Below are 18,035 nucleotides of genomic sequence, written 5' to 3'. Positions count from 1 at the left end.
ACACCACATGCACAGTCTGATAGGATTCAATACAGCATTACACCTCAAATGTGAACATACAATACATGTTTATTGCCATTTGCACACATACAGGACCGGAAAGGTACACTGGAGTTCTTGCTTCTACAAAAATTAAAAACAAAAAAAAACAATGTATGGGGAGGTAAAAAGAGTACAAAAAAGTACAAAGTTAAAAAAAAAAAGTATTAACAGCTAAGTAAAATAAAATAATTGCTGTATTATGGTAGACATATAATACAAAAAAAATATCGGGAACACTGTACATTGAAATAAAAATGTAGATACAGTACATGCCCAAAGTTTGGACACACCTTCTCATTTCAATGCCATCCATCCATCCATTTTCTACCGCTTATTCCCTTTGGGGTCGCGGGGGGCGCTGGAGCCTATCTCAGCTACAATCGGTAATTGTACATTTCAATGCGTTTTCTTTATTTTCATGACTATTTACATTGTAGATTGTCACTGAAGCCATCAAAACTATGACACCTGTGAAGTAAAAACAATTTCAGGTGACTACCTCTTGAAGCTCATCGAGAGAATGCCAAGAGTGTCCATTCATAGTTTTGATGCCTTCAATGACAATCTACAATCTAATAGTCATGAAAATAAAGAAAACGCATTGGGTGAGGAGAAGGAGTGTCCAAACTTTTGGCCTGTACTGTATGTTGATAAGCAGTTTTAAATAACATGGATTGCAATAGTTGATCCATTTTTTCATTGTAGTATATTAATGTCATGTTAAATAAAAGGTCCTTTTGCGTTTAGGTTGACATTATCTAGGTCTAAAACACCTGCGGGAAACAAAGTCACTTGTTAGAATATCGAGTATAAATAAAAGAGAAGCTGCATAGTTTACTAGCTGACACTTTGTTTTTAAGCTAATGGAAAGTGGTAAACAAAAACATTTGATGAAATTGATTTTAATTTGGATATTTAATCCCTCCATGCGTCACTGTGGAAGATCCATTTGATATCTTTTCAACATAATTGTACATTTACTACAAGTTACTCATCTTAACAGAGGAATGTTTGACTTTCTCTATCCACTGGAGGATGATAGGATATTGGACATGGAGACAACTGTGTGTGAACCTTTAATTAGCAATGTGTCATCCATGTTCAATGGGCAATTAGATGGACCATCAAACTGTCTCATGGCAGCCAATGTCCTTGCTGCGTGTTGCCAGAAGCTGCGCCATGCTCTCTGCATGTCTTTATCCTGATGCTTTGAGTTTTCTTTGAAGCAAGTACTTGAGTTAGAATGTTTACATACTCACATTTTTGAGGAAGTACTAAATATTGTCTGCATTACGAATTAACTGTGGAAATTGTTTCTCAGGTATTGACATAATATTTAGTTTCCTTTCTACCTGTCCTACTGACTTATTGCTTTGCCGCTCTCTCTGTGCGCAGCTGGTGATACCGACGACCCTCCAAGAATCCCAGCCAACCCAGTAATCAATGGCAACTTGGCCATGGCAGACGGACACAACAACACCGAGGAGGACATGGAGGACGGTGAGTCGGTATACAGTGACACTAAATTGGATTTTTAAATACGGGGCCGATATGAGGTATTATGACGTCACACTAACGCAATGTGGCTGAAAACTGTGTTTTTATGAATTACAGATAATAAAGACATGGGGGAAAATGTCATGTAAACATTTTTATTGTAAATGTAACCGTCCTCTGATTATAATTCCTCCGCTATCAAGGCAGAAAGGAAATGTCAACATAAGCATGAAAAACACTCAATGTCAACAAAATTATAAAATCAAGCTGTACACTTAATCTTTTAAAATGAAGGTGCAAAAATAAGGTAAGAAATACTTCATAAAGTGTAAGAAAATAGTGCAAAATTTAAAAATGTAAACATAGAGAAACCTGAGAATTATTTTCTGCAGGTTTAGTGCTAGGAAATAACAGCTGTGTAACATTAATTTGCCCTGTTATTCTTAACTATGGGAATTAGTTTTTGTTATACAGTACTTATTTAAATAAGAGTATATCAATAATTATTGAAATTTTTATGACCTATGAAAAATAAGGAGCAGGAGAATTATATATTTTATTTTGAAATATAACTGTCCTCTGATTATAATCCCTCCGCTATCAAGGCAGAAAGGAAATGTCAACTCAAGCATGCAAAACACTCAATATAAACAAAATAGTTAAATCACGTTGAACACAAACTTTTAAAATGAAGGTCCAAAAATAAGGAATATGTAAGAAATGCTTCATAAAGTGAGAAAATAGTGCAAAGTGTGAAAATGTAAACATGTAAACATGGAGAAACCTGAGAACAATTTTCTGCAGGTTTAGTGCTAGGAAATAACGGCTATGTAACATTAATTTGCCCTGTTATTCTTATTTAACTATGGAAATGAGTTTTTTTTATGCAGTAATTATTGTAAATATGGGTATATCAATAATTATTGACATTTTTATGGAGCAGGAGAATAATATATTTTATTTTGAAGTATAACTGTCCACTGATTATTAATCCCTCAGCTATCAAGGCAGAAAGGAAATGTCATCGCAAGCAAGAAAACACTCAATGTCAACAAAATAGTAAAATCACATTGAACACTTAACAATAAGCTCTTAAAATGAAGGAATATGTAAAAAAAAATGCTTCATAAAGTGTAAAAAAATAGTGCAAAGTGTGAAAATGTAAACATAGAGAAACCTGAGGACTATTTTCTGCAGGTTTAGTGGCAGGATATTATGTCTGTGTAACATTAATTTGCCCTGTTATATTTATTTAACTATGGAAATTAGAGATGTCCGATAATATCGGCCTGCCGATATTATCGGCCGATAAATGCGTTAAAATGTAATATCGGAAATTATCGGTATCGTTTTTTTATTATCGGTATCGTTTTTTTATTTTATTTTTTTTATTTTTATTAAATCAACATAAAAAAACACAAGATACACTTACAATTAGTGCACCAACCCAAAAAACCTTCCTCCCCCATTCACACTCATCACACAAAAGGGTTGTTTCTTTCTGTTATTAATATTCTGGTTCTTACCTTATGTATCAATACAGTCTGCAAGGGATACAGTCCGTAAGCACACATGATTGTGCGTGCTGCTGGTCCACCAATAGTACTAACCTTTAACAGTTAATTTTACTAATTTTCATTAATTACTAGTTTCTATGTAACTGTTTTTATATTGTGCTACTTTCGTTTTTATTCAAGAAAATGTTTTTAATTTATTTATCTTATTTTATTTTATTAATTTTTTTTAAAAGTACCTAATCTTCACCATACCTGGTTGTCCAAATTAGGCATAATAATGTGTAATTCCACGACTGTATATATCGGTTGATATTGGTATCGGTTGATATCGGTATCGGTAATTAAAGAGCTGGACAATATCGGCAAAAAGCCATTATCGGACATCCCTAATGGAAATGTTTTTTTTGTTATGCAGTAATTATTTAAATATGATAGGTTGATTGGCGGGCTTCACGGTGGCAGAGGGGTTAGTGCATCTGCCTCACAATACGAAGGTCCTGAGTAGTCTTGGGTTCAATCCCGGGCTCGGGATCTTTCTGTGTGGAGTTTGCATGTCCTCCCCGTGACTGCGTGGGTTCCCTCCGGGTACTCCGGCTTCCTCCCACCTCCAAAGACATGCACCTGGGGATAAGTTGATTGGCAACACTAAATTGGCCCTAGTGTGTGGATGTGAGTGTGAATGTTGTCTGTCTATCTGTGTTGGCCCTGCGATGAGGTGGCGACTTGTCCAGGGTGTACCCCGCCTTCCACCCGATTGTAGCTGAGATAGGCTCCAGCGCCCCCCGCTACCCCAAAGGGAATAAGCGGTAGAAAATGGATGGATGGATGATTGGCAATACTAAATTGACCCTAGTGTGTGAATGTTGTCTGTCTATCTGTGTTGGCCCTGCGATAGGGTGTACCCTGCCTACTGCCCGAATGCAGCTGAGATAGGCTCCCCCTGCGACCCCAACAAGGAACAAGCGGCAGAAAATGGATGGAGGATTATATCTATAATTGACATTTTTTATGATCTATGGAAAATACGGAGCAGGAGAATAATATATTTTATTTTGAAATATAACCGTCCTCTGATTATAATCCCTCATCTATCGAGGCAGAAAGGAAATGTCAACACAAGCATGGAAAACACTCAATGTAAACAAAATCGTAAAATCACATTGAACACTTAACAATAAGCTCTTAAAAATAAGGAATGTGTAAGAAATGCTTCATAAAGTGTAAGAAAATAATGCAAAGTGTGAAAATGTAAACAGAGAGCAACCTGAGAACTATTTTCTGCAGGTTTAGTGGCAGGAAGGTACAGCTGTTTTCTAAAGGATGAGCTTTGTACGGTCCCTTTGGAAAAAAACTACACATTAATGGAATGTTTTATCAAGTACATTTTTGTTAATATTGGTTTTACGTCAATCGCGATATTAATTGATATCTTATTATAGCCCATCCCCACGTCACACGATTTAAAAAAAATTACGCGTACTGTGATTTTGGTGGATTAGGGTGAAAACATCAGAGTTCCCCAGAGCTCACAGTGTTGACAAACATGATGTCCATCGTGCTGGACTTACTCACAGGAAGGTGTTTAACCCCACTCGCCACCCGAAACGTCAACATCGCCACCACCGAGCTTAAGAAAGGTCTTTCCCGCCGCCGTTGTGTCTGAAAAGTGCAAAAAGCTTGTTGTAGACGAACCAAGGGCCAAAGCGATCTGTCGTGGAAATGACAGCTCTGGACGTCTTTAGGAATACTTTGTCAAATCCACATTTGTGCACAAACGGTCCAATTATCGGTCATGGAAGCAGGATCTGTATCTGCTTGAAAACCGATGTCATGCATCCCCAATTTTTAGGACATTATTATTCCAAATAGTCTTTTTCTCATTTCTTCCTTTTCACCGCAGACACCAGTTGGCGCTCAGAAGCCACTTTCAGGTTTGTGGTGGAGCGCTTCAGCCGCCTGAGCGAGTCGGTGCTCAGCCCGTCCTGCTTCGTCCGCAACCTCCCGTGGAAGATCATGGTGATGCCGCGCTTCTACGCCGACCGGCCTCACCAGAAGAGCGTGGGCTTCTTCTTGCAGTGTAATGCCGAGTCAGAATCCACGTAGGTGTCACGGTCCTTCCATCACGGCGTTGTTCAGACCTGAATTATGAATAACACGGTTGTTGTCCTTGAATAATAATGATGGCTCGTATACTTGCCGCCTTCAGGTCGTGGTCGTGTCACGCTCAGGCCATGCTCAAGATCATCAACTACAAAGATGACGAGAAATCCTTCAGTCGCAGGATCGTTCACTTGTTCTTCCACAAAGAGAACGACTGGGGCTTCTCCAACTTCATGTCCTGGAGCGTATGTGTTCAAATCCATTATTATATTCATCCCTTTGGTTAGAGAGGAACTGTTGTTTCTATCATTCACAATACCGATGTAAGACACGTTTGTTTTTTTTAAATGCATTCTAAATCGTAAATAAACACTAGCAAAAGTCCGCTAACAATGGAGCCAATGCGAGCCGCTCTATTCCGCCTATAAAGCGTTAAAAAAACCTTCCAAAAGCCTCAATGCTTTTATATACAGTACAGGCCAAAAGTTTGGACACACCTAATTTCAATGCGTTTTCTTTATTTTCATGACTATTTACATTGTAGATTGTCACTGAAGGCTTCAACACTATGACACCTGTGAAGTGAAAACCATTTCAGGTGACTACATCTTGAAGCTTATCGAGAGAATGCCAAGAGTGTGCAAAGCCGTAATCAGAGCAAAGGGTGGCTATTTTGAAGAAACTAGACTATAAAACATGTTTTCAGTTATTTCGCCTTTTTTTGTTAAGTACATAACTCCATTCATAGTTTTGATGCCTTCAGTGACAATCTACAATGTAAGTAGTCATGAAAATAAAGAAAACGCATTTTAATGAGAAGGTGTGTCCAAACTTTTGGCCTGTATTGTACGTGCTGTAAATATATACATATAAAATGTAGTAACGTTTGTAGTTGACATATTTTGCTCATTTTAGGCATTTGTCAGCATATTAATTTCACAGACACATCACACTTTTCCTTTAACAACAACAACAAGACTGCTAAACATGACAGACTTGATGAGAGACAACAAAGACTACTTTGGGACAAATGACGATCCAGAAACTTCTATTTTTGAACATGGATGTCTGAGGATCTACAAGTTTTAGAAGCTGTGTGCTAAATACTTAGCAGTATTGCTAAGTGCTAAACAAGATATACAAATATAATACAACAATCACTTACTGTACATTGTCTGCTCTCATTGGGATAAAGACTGATGGGATGTTTATATATTCCCCTTTACCACAATTATTCATCATAAGCCTCACAAAGGGTTAAAAAAGTACCACGAACGAGCATCTTTTTGTGTCTTTCTTGCCTTTTTCGGCTCTAAGTTGGATGTCAAAGTTGACCAACTTGTGGGTTTATGTCCACAACCTACTATCCAGGTGAGAGGCATGATTTATCATCTGGAATGACCTTTCAGCAACTCAGAGGCTATGTCAATATAGCCGCATAAGCTAGTTAGCTCTCTGATCGCGGCGCCGCTAAAAATAGTTTGTCTGCGTTAGCGTTAGAGGTGAGGGAAGAAATCCATTTTTAGATGCATCACAATTCGGACGTTTATGAAATCAATTAGTAAATGTCAATAATCGATGTATTTATTGTAAATAAAGTATTGCAGTCTGTTCTAAAATGTGTCTAACTGCAGCGAGCCACCTCCCTAAGAGATCCGACCAGTGCCTTTATTTTAGTCCACTTATGTTCCAGTTTTGCACACATTTCTATTAATTTAATAAATGTGATTGGAATTTCTTATTACAACGCACTGTTTTTAGAAGATGCAAGTGATAAACTCTTTAGTGAAATGAAAAGTTAAACTGCCTGAATATACTTAAAGATGCATCAATATAATTGATTTGTAATGGAATTGTAGCTCCTGAATGGTAATCCAGTCGTGAGGTGGTCAAAGATTCCCACCTCTAGTTAGCGCTCATTATAACATTATAGCTAATACGTGGTTAATAATCATGTCACCACATGTAAATAGACTATTGTTGGATGTTTTAGCGCAATAGAGGACTCCCAGTATCTACATTGTCAGCAACTAACGATTCTTTTGAGCCTATTAGGAGCTTTTGTTTGTTTACTTACTACTAAAAGACAAGTTGTCTAGTATGTTCACTATTTTATTTAAGGACAAAATTGTTCTTGGAATGCAATAACAAACATATGTCTAATGTGCCGTAAGATTTTTTGTTAAAATAAAGCCAATAATGCCATTTTTTGAAGTCCCCTTTATTTAGAAAAGTATTAAAGTATCGTAATACATACTAATACTAAAGTATTGGTATCGAGACTACTCTAGGGTAGAATTGTATCTTTGATTAATTCTTAAAATGTTGGCTATTTAATAGATTGTATGTTAAATATTATGATACCTCCACACGCGGGTCGTGTTCATTAAAGTGCCTTTTTTTTTTTCTCGGCGTTGCAAATTGACGCTGCTTTAAAACGTACTTGAATTGATGTAGACAACGTTTACTTAGCTGATATTGGCTAAAATTATACTTATTTTTCACACGACTTCGTCTCACACTTGTTAGCAAGGTAGAAGCTAACACTCTTACCGAAGCTGAGACCGTGTCCTCCCTCCAAATGTTCATGTTTTTAATAAGAGGAAATATCCTCACACTTTACATGTTATCACTGACCCATGGTTTTGCGAGTGACCCACTTCCGCCCGGAGAAACACGAGCGATGACATCACAACTATTGTCGGCGACAAATTTTATTTTCGACTAACCGTTGCAGCCCTATTAGCCACCTCGTACTTGCCATATTTTACGACTAAGAATGCATAAAAAAGAAAACCATCTGCGTTATTGTCTTACAAAGGGATTGTGAGTGATAGACAACCTTCCAAAAAAGAGCTCTTCCCTTTTAATAAACATGCACTGTTGTTCGTTTTCTCTAGTTTGTCAGTTTTTTCATATGAAACACTTTTCTAACTTTGCTCCTCAGGATGTGACCGACCCAGAGAGGGGCTTTGTAGATGACGACAAAGTCACTTTTGAGGTCTACGTCCAGGCAGACGCCCCACATGGAGTGGCGTACGTAATCTTTTAATTAATCTCGGAAGTTTGAATCAAGCCAGCTTCCCCAGAAAATGTGAAACTAGCGTTGCTTTGTGTAACAGGTGGGACTCCAAGAAACACACAGGCTATGTTGGTCTCAAGAACCAAGGAGCTACCTGCTACATGAACAGCCTGCTACAGACTCTTTTCTTCACCAACCAGCTACGTCGGGTGAGATGCTCTCCTTAAGGAGTTCAAACATATCCGTTTGGAAAGACTTTTAGAAATGAAAACCGGAGTGTGGTCTGATATTCTGTCAATCCTCTGCGTGCAGGCGGTGTACATGATGCCCACAGAGGGAGACGACTCATCCAAGAGCGTTCCTCTGGCCCTGCAGAGGGTTTTCTACGAGCTGCAACACAGCGACAAGCCAGTCGGCACCAAGAAACTCACCAAGTCCTTTGGGTAGCAACTGCAAATATTTCTATTATGAGCAATAGTGTTTTTAGTCTGTATTTGATTGCTGCCAGTAGGGGTGTCCCGATACAACTTTTTCTCTGCCGATGCGATATCTGCTTTATCAAGTGAAATTACTGAGAGAATACAAATAGTAGCTATGAAAAACAATAACCTATATTATTAATTGACTTATGGCGTCTTTGAGTTGAAATTAAATGGCAACACCTCGTGGCCACAATAATTCATGACGTTAAGATCGTGACACAGTAAATTGTACGATGCGGACACGTTTGTTATTGGATACTTCAGCCTGGCAGACTTTGTGTAAATATTGTGCAACTATAATCATTTAATACTTAATTGTATTGACAAATGTTGTATTTAGGTTGTCTATTACTTGCTTAGCTGTTGTGTAGCCGCTAGCTCCTAGTAGCCTATAGCCTAGCATGTTTACCTTTTGTAAGTGACTTCATATAGAAGAAGTTGTGCGCCTACTGGAAGGTATTTAGATGTTAACTGGCTGTGCAGCTTTGCACAAATAAATACACATGATATCACACACAAGTAAAGACGCTGCATGACTGCTTGTATCGCACATGATATTACACACAAGTAAACACGCAGCAGTACTGCTTGTATGGCACATGATATGACACAAGTAAACACGCTGCAGGACTGCTTGTATCGCACATGATATCACACACAAGTAAACACGCTGCAGGACTGCTTGTATCGCACATGATATCACACACAACTAAACACGGTGCAGGACTGCTTGTATCGCACATAACACACACAATTAAACTTGCTGCAGGACTCCTTGTATCGCACATAATACACACAAGTAAACATGCTGCAGCACTGCTTGTATCGCGCATGATATCACACACAAACACGCTGCAGGACTGTTTGTATTGCACATGATATCACACACAAGTAAACATGCTGCAGGACTGTTTGTATTGCACATGATAGCACACACAAGTAAAACATGCTGCAGGACTGCTTGTATCACACATGATAGCACACACAAGTAAACACGCTGCAGGACTGCTTGTATCGCACAAAATATCACACAAGTAAGCACTCTGAAGGACTGCTTGTATCACACATGATATCACACACAGGTAAACATGCTGCAGGACAGTGCTGTTTGCACAAGATATCACACACAAACACGCTGCAGGACTGTTGGTATTGCACATGATATCACACACAAGTAAACACTCTGTAGGACTGCTTGTATCGCACATGATGTCACACACAAGTAAACACTGCAGTACTGCTTGTATCACACACAAGTAAACTCACTGCAGGACTGCTTGTATCACACATGATATCACACACAAACAATCTGCAGTACTGCTTGTATCACACATGATATCACACAAGTAAACATGCTGCAGGACTGCTTGTATCATACAACACACACACAAGTGAACTTGCTGCAGGACTGCTTGTATCGCACATGATATCACACAAGTAACCTCGCTGCAGGACTGCTTGTATCGCACAGGATATCACACACAAGTAAACACGCTGCAGGACTGCTTGTATCGCACATGATATCTCACACAAGTAAACACGCTGCAGGACTGCTTGAATCGCGCATTATATCACACACAAGTAAACACGCTGCAGGACTGCTTGTATCGCACATATCTCACACACAAGTAAACACGCTGCATGACTGCTTGTATAACACATGATATCACACACACGTAAACACACTGCAGGACTGCTTGTATTGCACATTATACCACGCACAAGTAAACATGCTGCAGGATTGCTTGTATCGAAAATGATATCACGCACAAGTAAACACGCTGCAGGACTGCTTGTATCGCACACATCACGCAAAAGTAAACATTCTGCAGGACTGCTTGTATAACACATGATATCACACACAAACACGCTGCAGGACTGTTTGTATTGCACATGATATCACACACACAAGTAAACATGCTGCAGCACTGTTTGTATTGCACATGATATCACACACAAGTAAACATTCTGCAGGACTGCTTGTATCGCACAAGATATCACACACAAGTAAACACTTTGCATGACTGCTTGTATCACACATAAGTAAACATGCTGCAGGACAGTGCTGCTTGCACAAGATATCACACACAAACACGCTGCAGGACTGTTGGTATTGCACATCATCACACACACAAGTAGACGTGCTGTAGGACTGCTTGTATCGCACATGATATCACACACAAACACGCTGCAGGACTGTGTGTATTGCGCATCATATCACACACAAGTAGACATGCTGCAGGACTGCTTGTATCACACATGATATCACACAAATAAACTCTCTGCAGGACTGCTTGTATCACACATGATATCACACACAAGTAAACACTGCAGTACTGCTTGTATCACACACAAGTAAACAATCTGCAATACTGCTTGTATCACACAAGTAAACACGCTGCAGGACTGCTTGTATCAAACAACACACACAAGTAAACTCGCTGGAGGACTGCTTGTATCGCACATGATATCACACACACGTAAGCTCGCTGCAGGACTGCTTGTATCACACATGATATCACACACAAGTAAACACGCTGCAGGACTGCTTGTATCGCACATGATATCACACACAAGTAAACATGCTGCAGGATTGCTTGTATTGCACATGATATCACACACAAGTAAACATGCTGCAGGACTGCTTGTATCGCACATGATATCACACACAAACACGCTGCAGGACTGTTTGTATTGCACATGATATCACACACAAGTAAACATGCTGCAGGACTGCTTGTATCACACATGATATCACACACAAGTAAACTCGCTGCAGTAGTGCTTGTATCACATATGATATCACACACAAGTAAACACGCTGTAGGACTGCTTGTATCGCACATGATATCACACAGAAGTAAACATGCTGCAGGACTGCTTGTATCACACAAGTAAACAGGCTGCAAGACTGATTTTATTGCACAAGATATCACACACAAACACGCTGCAGGACTGTTTGTATTGCGCATGATATCACACACAAGAAAACATGCTACAGGACTGCTTGTATCGCACAAGATATCACACATTTTACATGTAAGCCGATACAATCCGATCCTCAGGCACACGCATGAGGAGTTCCATCCATCCATCCGTTTTCTACCGCTTGTCCCGTTCGGGGTCGCAAGGGTGCTGGAGCCTCTCTCAGCTGCATTCGGGCGGAAGTTCCATCTGTGTAATAATGTAGTGTTGGTCTTTTAATAGCAAACATTTGTCCTGCAGGTGGGAAACTCTGGACAGTTTCATGCAACATGACGTGCAGGAGCTGTGCAGAGTGGTGAGTTCTCACTAAACAGTGTGTGGGATTGCAGAGAACATATTGCTGAGGAGTGTGTGTTTCAGCTCCTGGACAATGTGGAGAACAAAATGAAAGGCACTTGTGTTGAGGGAACCATCCCCAAGCTCTTCAGAGGAAAGATGGTGGTACGTTTTCCTTCTTCTTGCATCCTTCTGTCCTAATGGAAATAGTCTAGTCATCATATGAGCAAAAGTCTAAATTTTTTTGCATTGCTTAATAAATATGAACTTAGTATGTCAATGAATTTGTATTTAAGACTGTGGTTTTCTTCATGTGTTTCTCTCCAGTCATACATCCAGTGCAAGCATGTAGACTACCGATCGGAGCGGATAGAGGATTACTACGACATCCAGCTTAGCATAAAAGGAAAGAAGAACAGTGAGTGTCAACATGGCAACTTTCTTCCCCTCACACTGTAAAAGTGATGCTTCTCTGCCATTATTATGCAAGGCATCTTTGGGGAATTGGGGTCATGCTTTTTTTTTTTAAGCAGGTTTCATTTGGGGCTTAATCGCAATGTCTGTTTGTTGCTTTAAAACACTGTAATGGATCTTGGTTGTTCCACCTGTTGCTTCACTGACGTGTATTTGTTCACAATCTCATGGTGACTTTCTTTTCCCCAGTTTTCGAGTCCTTTAAGGATTATGTTGCAACTGAACAGTTAGACGGAGACAACAAATATGATGCAGGAGAGCATGGCCTGCAGGTGAGTTTTCATACTGACTGAGTCGCAAGCATGCGTACATAAATACGTGTGTGTGTGTGTGCGTGTGTCTGTGTATACATATGTGTGTATATACATATATCAGTGTTTCCCACACATTCATTTATTTGTGGCGGCCCGCCAACGAAAGAATTACGTCCGCCACAAATGGATTTTTCGGCTTTTGACTCGGTCGACCGCTCATAAAAGCAATGGGACTCTCTGTGAATGTTGCTTGTAGTTACACCTCAGGTGCAGTAGGTGGCGGTAGCCTACTATGCACTATGCAATAGCACTTAATTCACCTGGTGGGCCAGAAGAAGAAGAAGAAGAAGAAGAAGAAGAGGGACGGACAGAATCAAAATACTCGCCGGCTACTTTTCATAATGTTGGCGCTTCCTACGTTTCTACCTCAAACGTCCAAAAGCTGCTGAAAGCCTTGATCCAGGATGCCATGGTGAAAAAAACTTAAATGGTGCCTTTTGGCGACAGTTAGCAGCTTGGTGGCTCATAGCCGGCTAGCTAACGCTTGCTAGCGTGGTAGCATTGCTTCATTTTTACAGGTGTTATAGGTAGATAGTAGTGATGGGTCCGGCAACACCGATGCATCGACGCATGCGTCGAGCTCATAGAGCGAAACCCTGTGTCGGTGCGCGTACCGCTTTTAGAAAGTCACGTGACCGATCATGAGCTGTTTTGGTCACGTGACCGATACGCGAACTGTGTCGCACTGACGCCTCCTCTGTGCCCTGAGAGCGGGTCTTTTCTACAGCCGGAGAAATAATAACTAAGAAGAGAAAGCGTCTAAAATTGAATACGTTGGAAAAACTGTTTTTTTTAAATAAAAATGTGTAAAAATAAATAAATAATAATTTCCAGGTCCACAAGCATCCTCATTCACAACACGTTCTCTTAGATTTCCATGTTATGATACATTTTCACATTATTTGACTGTATCTAAAAAAAGACAAAAAATATATTTTTATTTAAATGAAGTTATGAAATAATCCTAAATGAAATACAATGACTTGGTTTATATTATTGTATATACTAGGTCAGTGGTTCTCAACCTTTTTTCAGCAATGTACCCCCTGTGATTTTTTTTTAAATTCAAGTACCCCCTAATCAGAGCAAAGCATTTTTGGTTGAAAAAAAAAGATAAAGAAGTAAAATACAGCACTATGTCATCAGTTTCTGATTTATTAAATTGTATAACAGTGCAAAATATTGCTCATTTGTAGTGGTCTTTCTTGAACTATTTGGAAAAAAAAGATATAAAAATAACTAAAAACTTGTTGAAAAATAAACAAGTGATTCAATTATAAATAAAGATTTCTACACCTAGAAGTAATAATCAACTTAAAGTGCCCTCTTTGGGGATTGTATTAGAGATCCATCTGGATTCATGAACTTAATTCTAAACATTTCTTCACAAAAAAAATAAATCTTTAACATCAATATTTATGGAACATGTCCACAAAAAATCTAGCTGTCAACACTGAATATTGCATAGTTACATTTCTTTTCACAGTTCTTTTTGACAGACATTTTAGTGACAAACCTGAGCTTGTGCTTCACTGAGTTTATGAACTTACATTCATATTTTGTTGAAGTATTATTCAATACATATATAAAGGATTTTTGAATTGTTGCTATTTTTAGAATATTTAAAAAAAATCTCACGTACCCCTTGGCATACCTTCAAGTACCCCCATTTGAGAACCACTGTACTAGGTCATAAAATCAGTGTCAGTTGAGTCGGTCCATAGGTTGCCTGTAGGGATTTTTAATGTCCAGCAGATGTCATTATTTAGTGACACAGTATCGACACAGTATCAATACAGTTTTGCAATGTGTCGAAACGCTTCATGACGCCTCATCAACCCATCACTAGTAGATAGGTTATAGCTGCATCGCTCGCGGCTCGTCATATATTTAACGTTAATCCGTGATTTCACCGAGCGTTTCACGGACGGTGAGCAGCCTGACGCTGCTTCATTAACACCGCCGCTGTTTGACTCGTGGCCCGGGGCAGACGCACGTAGTAACAGTCACGTGTTACAATACCGACGAGCTAACGTGTCCAGGTTATAACCATGTTGTCAATAAACACACATGGACTGAAGCTAAATTGTCCACTGTCCACTGCAACATGTGAATGCAATGAAAATAATAAAATCTGAGCCAACCAGCTGTTAAAATGTTGTCCAGGTTAATGTTTTGGCCATTAAAGACCATTCATTTCAAGATTTCAACTGTGATTGGGCTTTAAACAGGTGGCTGACCTGTTCAGATGGGTGTAACTGCTACTGGTCAAATAATGTGAAATAGCATTTAATTTTACATGTATGCAATGCCATTTAAATGCAATTATAGATAATAATAATAATAATAATAATAATAAATACTGTGTAGTGTTGTAAATAGTCAACGGGAAGGATTCTAGTAAGATATAAGCCATGAGCACTACACAGCCAGAAAAAAACCTAGGCAGGACAAGTAAAAATATTGGGGCAAGTAGATTTGAGAAGTCGGGCAAGTAGAAAAAAACCTTAACGTTGAACCCTGCATGTGTTGAGCTGCTGCCGCTTAAGGTTAGACGGCACTGTACATAGAGCGCTTCTGCTCGTTAGTAATAAATTCTAATGTTGGATGTTCACTCCTTCACACAGATGAGTGTAGAAAAATATTTTTAACGGCCGAAAAGGGCTCGACTTGGAGAGGAGGTAGGCCTACAGTTCGGACCACAGGTGCGACCTGTTCAGCAGCAGTAGCAGGAGGAGGAGGAGGTTGACTGACTGTGGCAGGACATCTCTGCCTCTGTTTCACTTCATGTTGCTGGTAAATAATATGGTTGTAGTAGTAGGCTAAAGTTAAATTATTTAGTATTCACTAATTAAAGGAGCAGAGCTTTAAGAGACATTTTAGCTTTTATATTTTATAAGATATATTTTTTGTAAGAACCACAATTAATAAATATATTTCAGTGAATCACTAATTGTTCAAATCTGTATATAAATATGTACATAAAATGTTGTAATTATATTCCAACTCCGCGTTCTTCTTGGTCATCGCCGCTGCCGCCGCCCCCCCACCGACCACACCACCACAAATAGATGCCTGTCCTGTGGGAAACACTGTGTATGTATATATTTACACACACAGCTGAATGCAGCTGAGATAAGTTCCGGCACCCCCCGCGACCCCTAACGGGAAAAGAAAATGGATGGATGCGCGCGCGTGTGTGCGTGTGTGTATGTATATGAATGTATAAATGTGTATATGAATATGTATATGAACATATATATGTGTATATGAATATGTATATGAACATCTATATATGTATATGAACATATATATGTATGTATGTGTCTATGTATGTATGTATGTATGTATATATATATATATATATATATATATATATATGAATATGTATATGAACATATATATGTATGTATGTGTCTATGTATGTATATATATATATACGGTATATATATGTATATATATATGAATATGAATATACAGTATATATATATATAGTATATATATATATATATATATATGTATATATATATACACACACATACATATATATATATATATACATATACACACACACATATATATATATATATATATATATATATATATATACATATACATATACACACACACATATATATATATATATATATATATATATATATATATATATATATATATATATATATATGTATGTATGTGTGGGGAAAAATCACAAGACTATTTCATCTCTACAGGCCTGTTTCATGAGGGGGGGTTCCCTCAATCATCAGGAGATTTTAATGGGAGCATTCACATACCATGGTTTATATAGGGCACAGAGTGGGTGGGTACAGGCTGGCGTAGGGGCGTGGTGATTGGCTCATGTGTTACCTAGGAGGTGTTTCCGTCTGTGGCGGCATGCTGTTACAATTTCGCTGCGCTTGTTGAGGGATGACAGGTCTGGACGGTAAATAATAAACAGTTTCTCTTTCAAGCATAGGTTGCATCTTTTATTACCACTATTGTAAGGTGTGCTGGATGCAAGAATTTGCCATGTTATTGAATATTCAACATTATTGTCTTTGAGGTCCCAAATGTGTTTGCTGAGTTCTGTGGTATTCCGCAGGTTTTGGTTCCTGAAAGAAGCCTTGTGATTGTTCCATCTGGTTTTGAATTCTCCCTCGGTTAATCCTACATATGTGTCGGATGTGTTAATGTCCTTGCGTATTACCTTAGATTGGTAGACAACTGATGTTTGTAAGCACCCCCCGTTGAGAGGGCAATCAGGTTTCTTTCGACAGTTACAGCCTTTGTTGGTTTTGGAGTCGCTCTGTCCGGGGGCCGACGGCTCATTTGCAATTGTTTTGTTGTGGTTTGAGATGATTTGTCGTATATTGTTCATACAGCTGTAGCTCAATTTAATGTTGTTCTTGTTGAATACTTTTCTTAGGGTGTTGTTTTTGGGAAAGTGTTTGTCAATCAGATTGAGGAATTTGTGTCCAATGTTAGTTGAGACGTTTTTGCTGTATGGGGGGTTGTACCAGATGATGTCGTTTCGTTTTCTGTTCTTTTTTGGCTGGTTTCCTGGCGTGGGTTCATAGGTGAGGGTGAAATTGTATCCGCTTTCATCAAGGGCTTTTTGGTACGGGGGGGTTGCTTGGTCAAATTCAGCTTTGCTAGATGACAGCATCGATAGCCTTTTATTAATTCCGGTAGGTATTCTTTTCGTGGTGGTGGGTGGGTGGTTGCTGTCATGGTCCACGTATTGGAGTGTTGTGTTGGGTTTCGTGAATGGTTGGTAGCTGTTATTTCTCAGGTTGAAAGTGACGTCAAGGAAGTTGACGGTTTGCTTGTTTGCTTCAATCGTGATCCGTAGGCCGTTCTCTTTGAAAATTTGGCATATGCGCTGTTTGGTATTCTCGCTGCTCCTTGGCGAGGCGCGGCACACTGCCAGTCCGTCATCACGGTAAATACCAAGGTTCAGATTGAGGCTAGCGAGCTGGGGGAGGAGGAAACTCCCAACGAGTTCACACGTTTCTGCTCCGTCAAAACTTCCCATAGTGACGTCAAATGTTGCATTGTTCTTTTTTTGCCATGTGTACTGTTGTGGATGAGAATGGAGTTTTTTGCGTGGATGATGATGTTTCTTTCGTTGCCTGTGATTGAGTCGTAGTCTGAGGCGAAGTCTAGTGCTTGAGTCAGTAGGTCTTTCGTGATGGAAGGGTAAAATTCTTCGATATCAAAGGAGATAAAGTTGTGCTGTTGTTTGTCTTGGATGTTGTTGAACCATTTGATTACTGCTGCTGTATTTCTCCATTGGTTGAGTGGTGTTTTGTCCTTGATTTTT

At 39.1% G+C, this 18,035-nt stretch overlaps 1 protein-coding gene across 7 annotated transcripts in view; it reads left to right on the top strand.

Annotated features, from left to right (window-relative positions):
• Positions 1-18,035, top strand: part of usp7 (ubiquitin specific peptidase 7 (herpes virus-associated)) — a 59,989-nt gene that overhangs the window by 7,932 nt on the left and 34,022 nt on the right. For all 7 annotated transcript variants that reach the window (XM_061981618.1, XM_061981619.1, XM_061981622.1 and 4 more), the window contains exons 2-11: positions 1,438-1,542; positions 4,957-5,155; positions 5,263-5,401; positions 8,104-8,192; positions 8,279-8,387; positions 8,491-8,621; positions 11,886-11,940; positions 12,006-12,086; positions 12,249-12,339; positions 12,585-12,667. In XM_061981618.1, the coding sequence (XP_061837602.1) occupies positions 1,438-1,542; positions 4,957-5,155; positions 5,263-5,401; positions 8,104-8,192; positions 8,279-8,387; positions 8,491-8,621; positions 11,886-11,940; positions 12,006-12,086; positions 12,249-12,339; positions 12,585-12,667 (1,082 nt within the window). The remainder of the gene's footprint in view (positions 1-1,437; positions 1,543-4,956; positions 5,156-5,262; positions 5,402-8,103; positions 8,193-8,278; positions 8,388-8,490; positions 8,622-11,885; positions 11,941-12,005; positions 12,087-12,248; positions 12,340-12,584; positions 12,668-18,035) is intronic.

This window comes from Nerophis lumbriciformis, linkage group LG24, assembly GCF_033978685.3.
Source record: "Nerophis lumbriciformis linkage group LG24, RoL_Nlum_v2.1, whole genome shotgun sequence".
In the NCBI taxonomy this organism is placed as follows: Eukaryota; Metazoa; Chordata; class Actinopteri; order Syngnathiformes; family Syngnathidae; genus Nerophis; species Nerophis lumbriciformis.
Note: the sequence above shows the minus strand (reverse complement) of the source record. Positions and strands in the feature narration are given on the sequence as shown.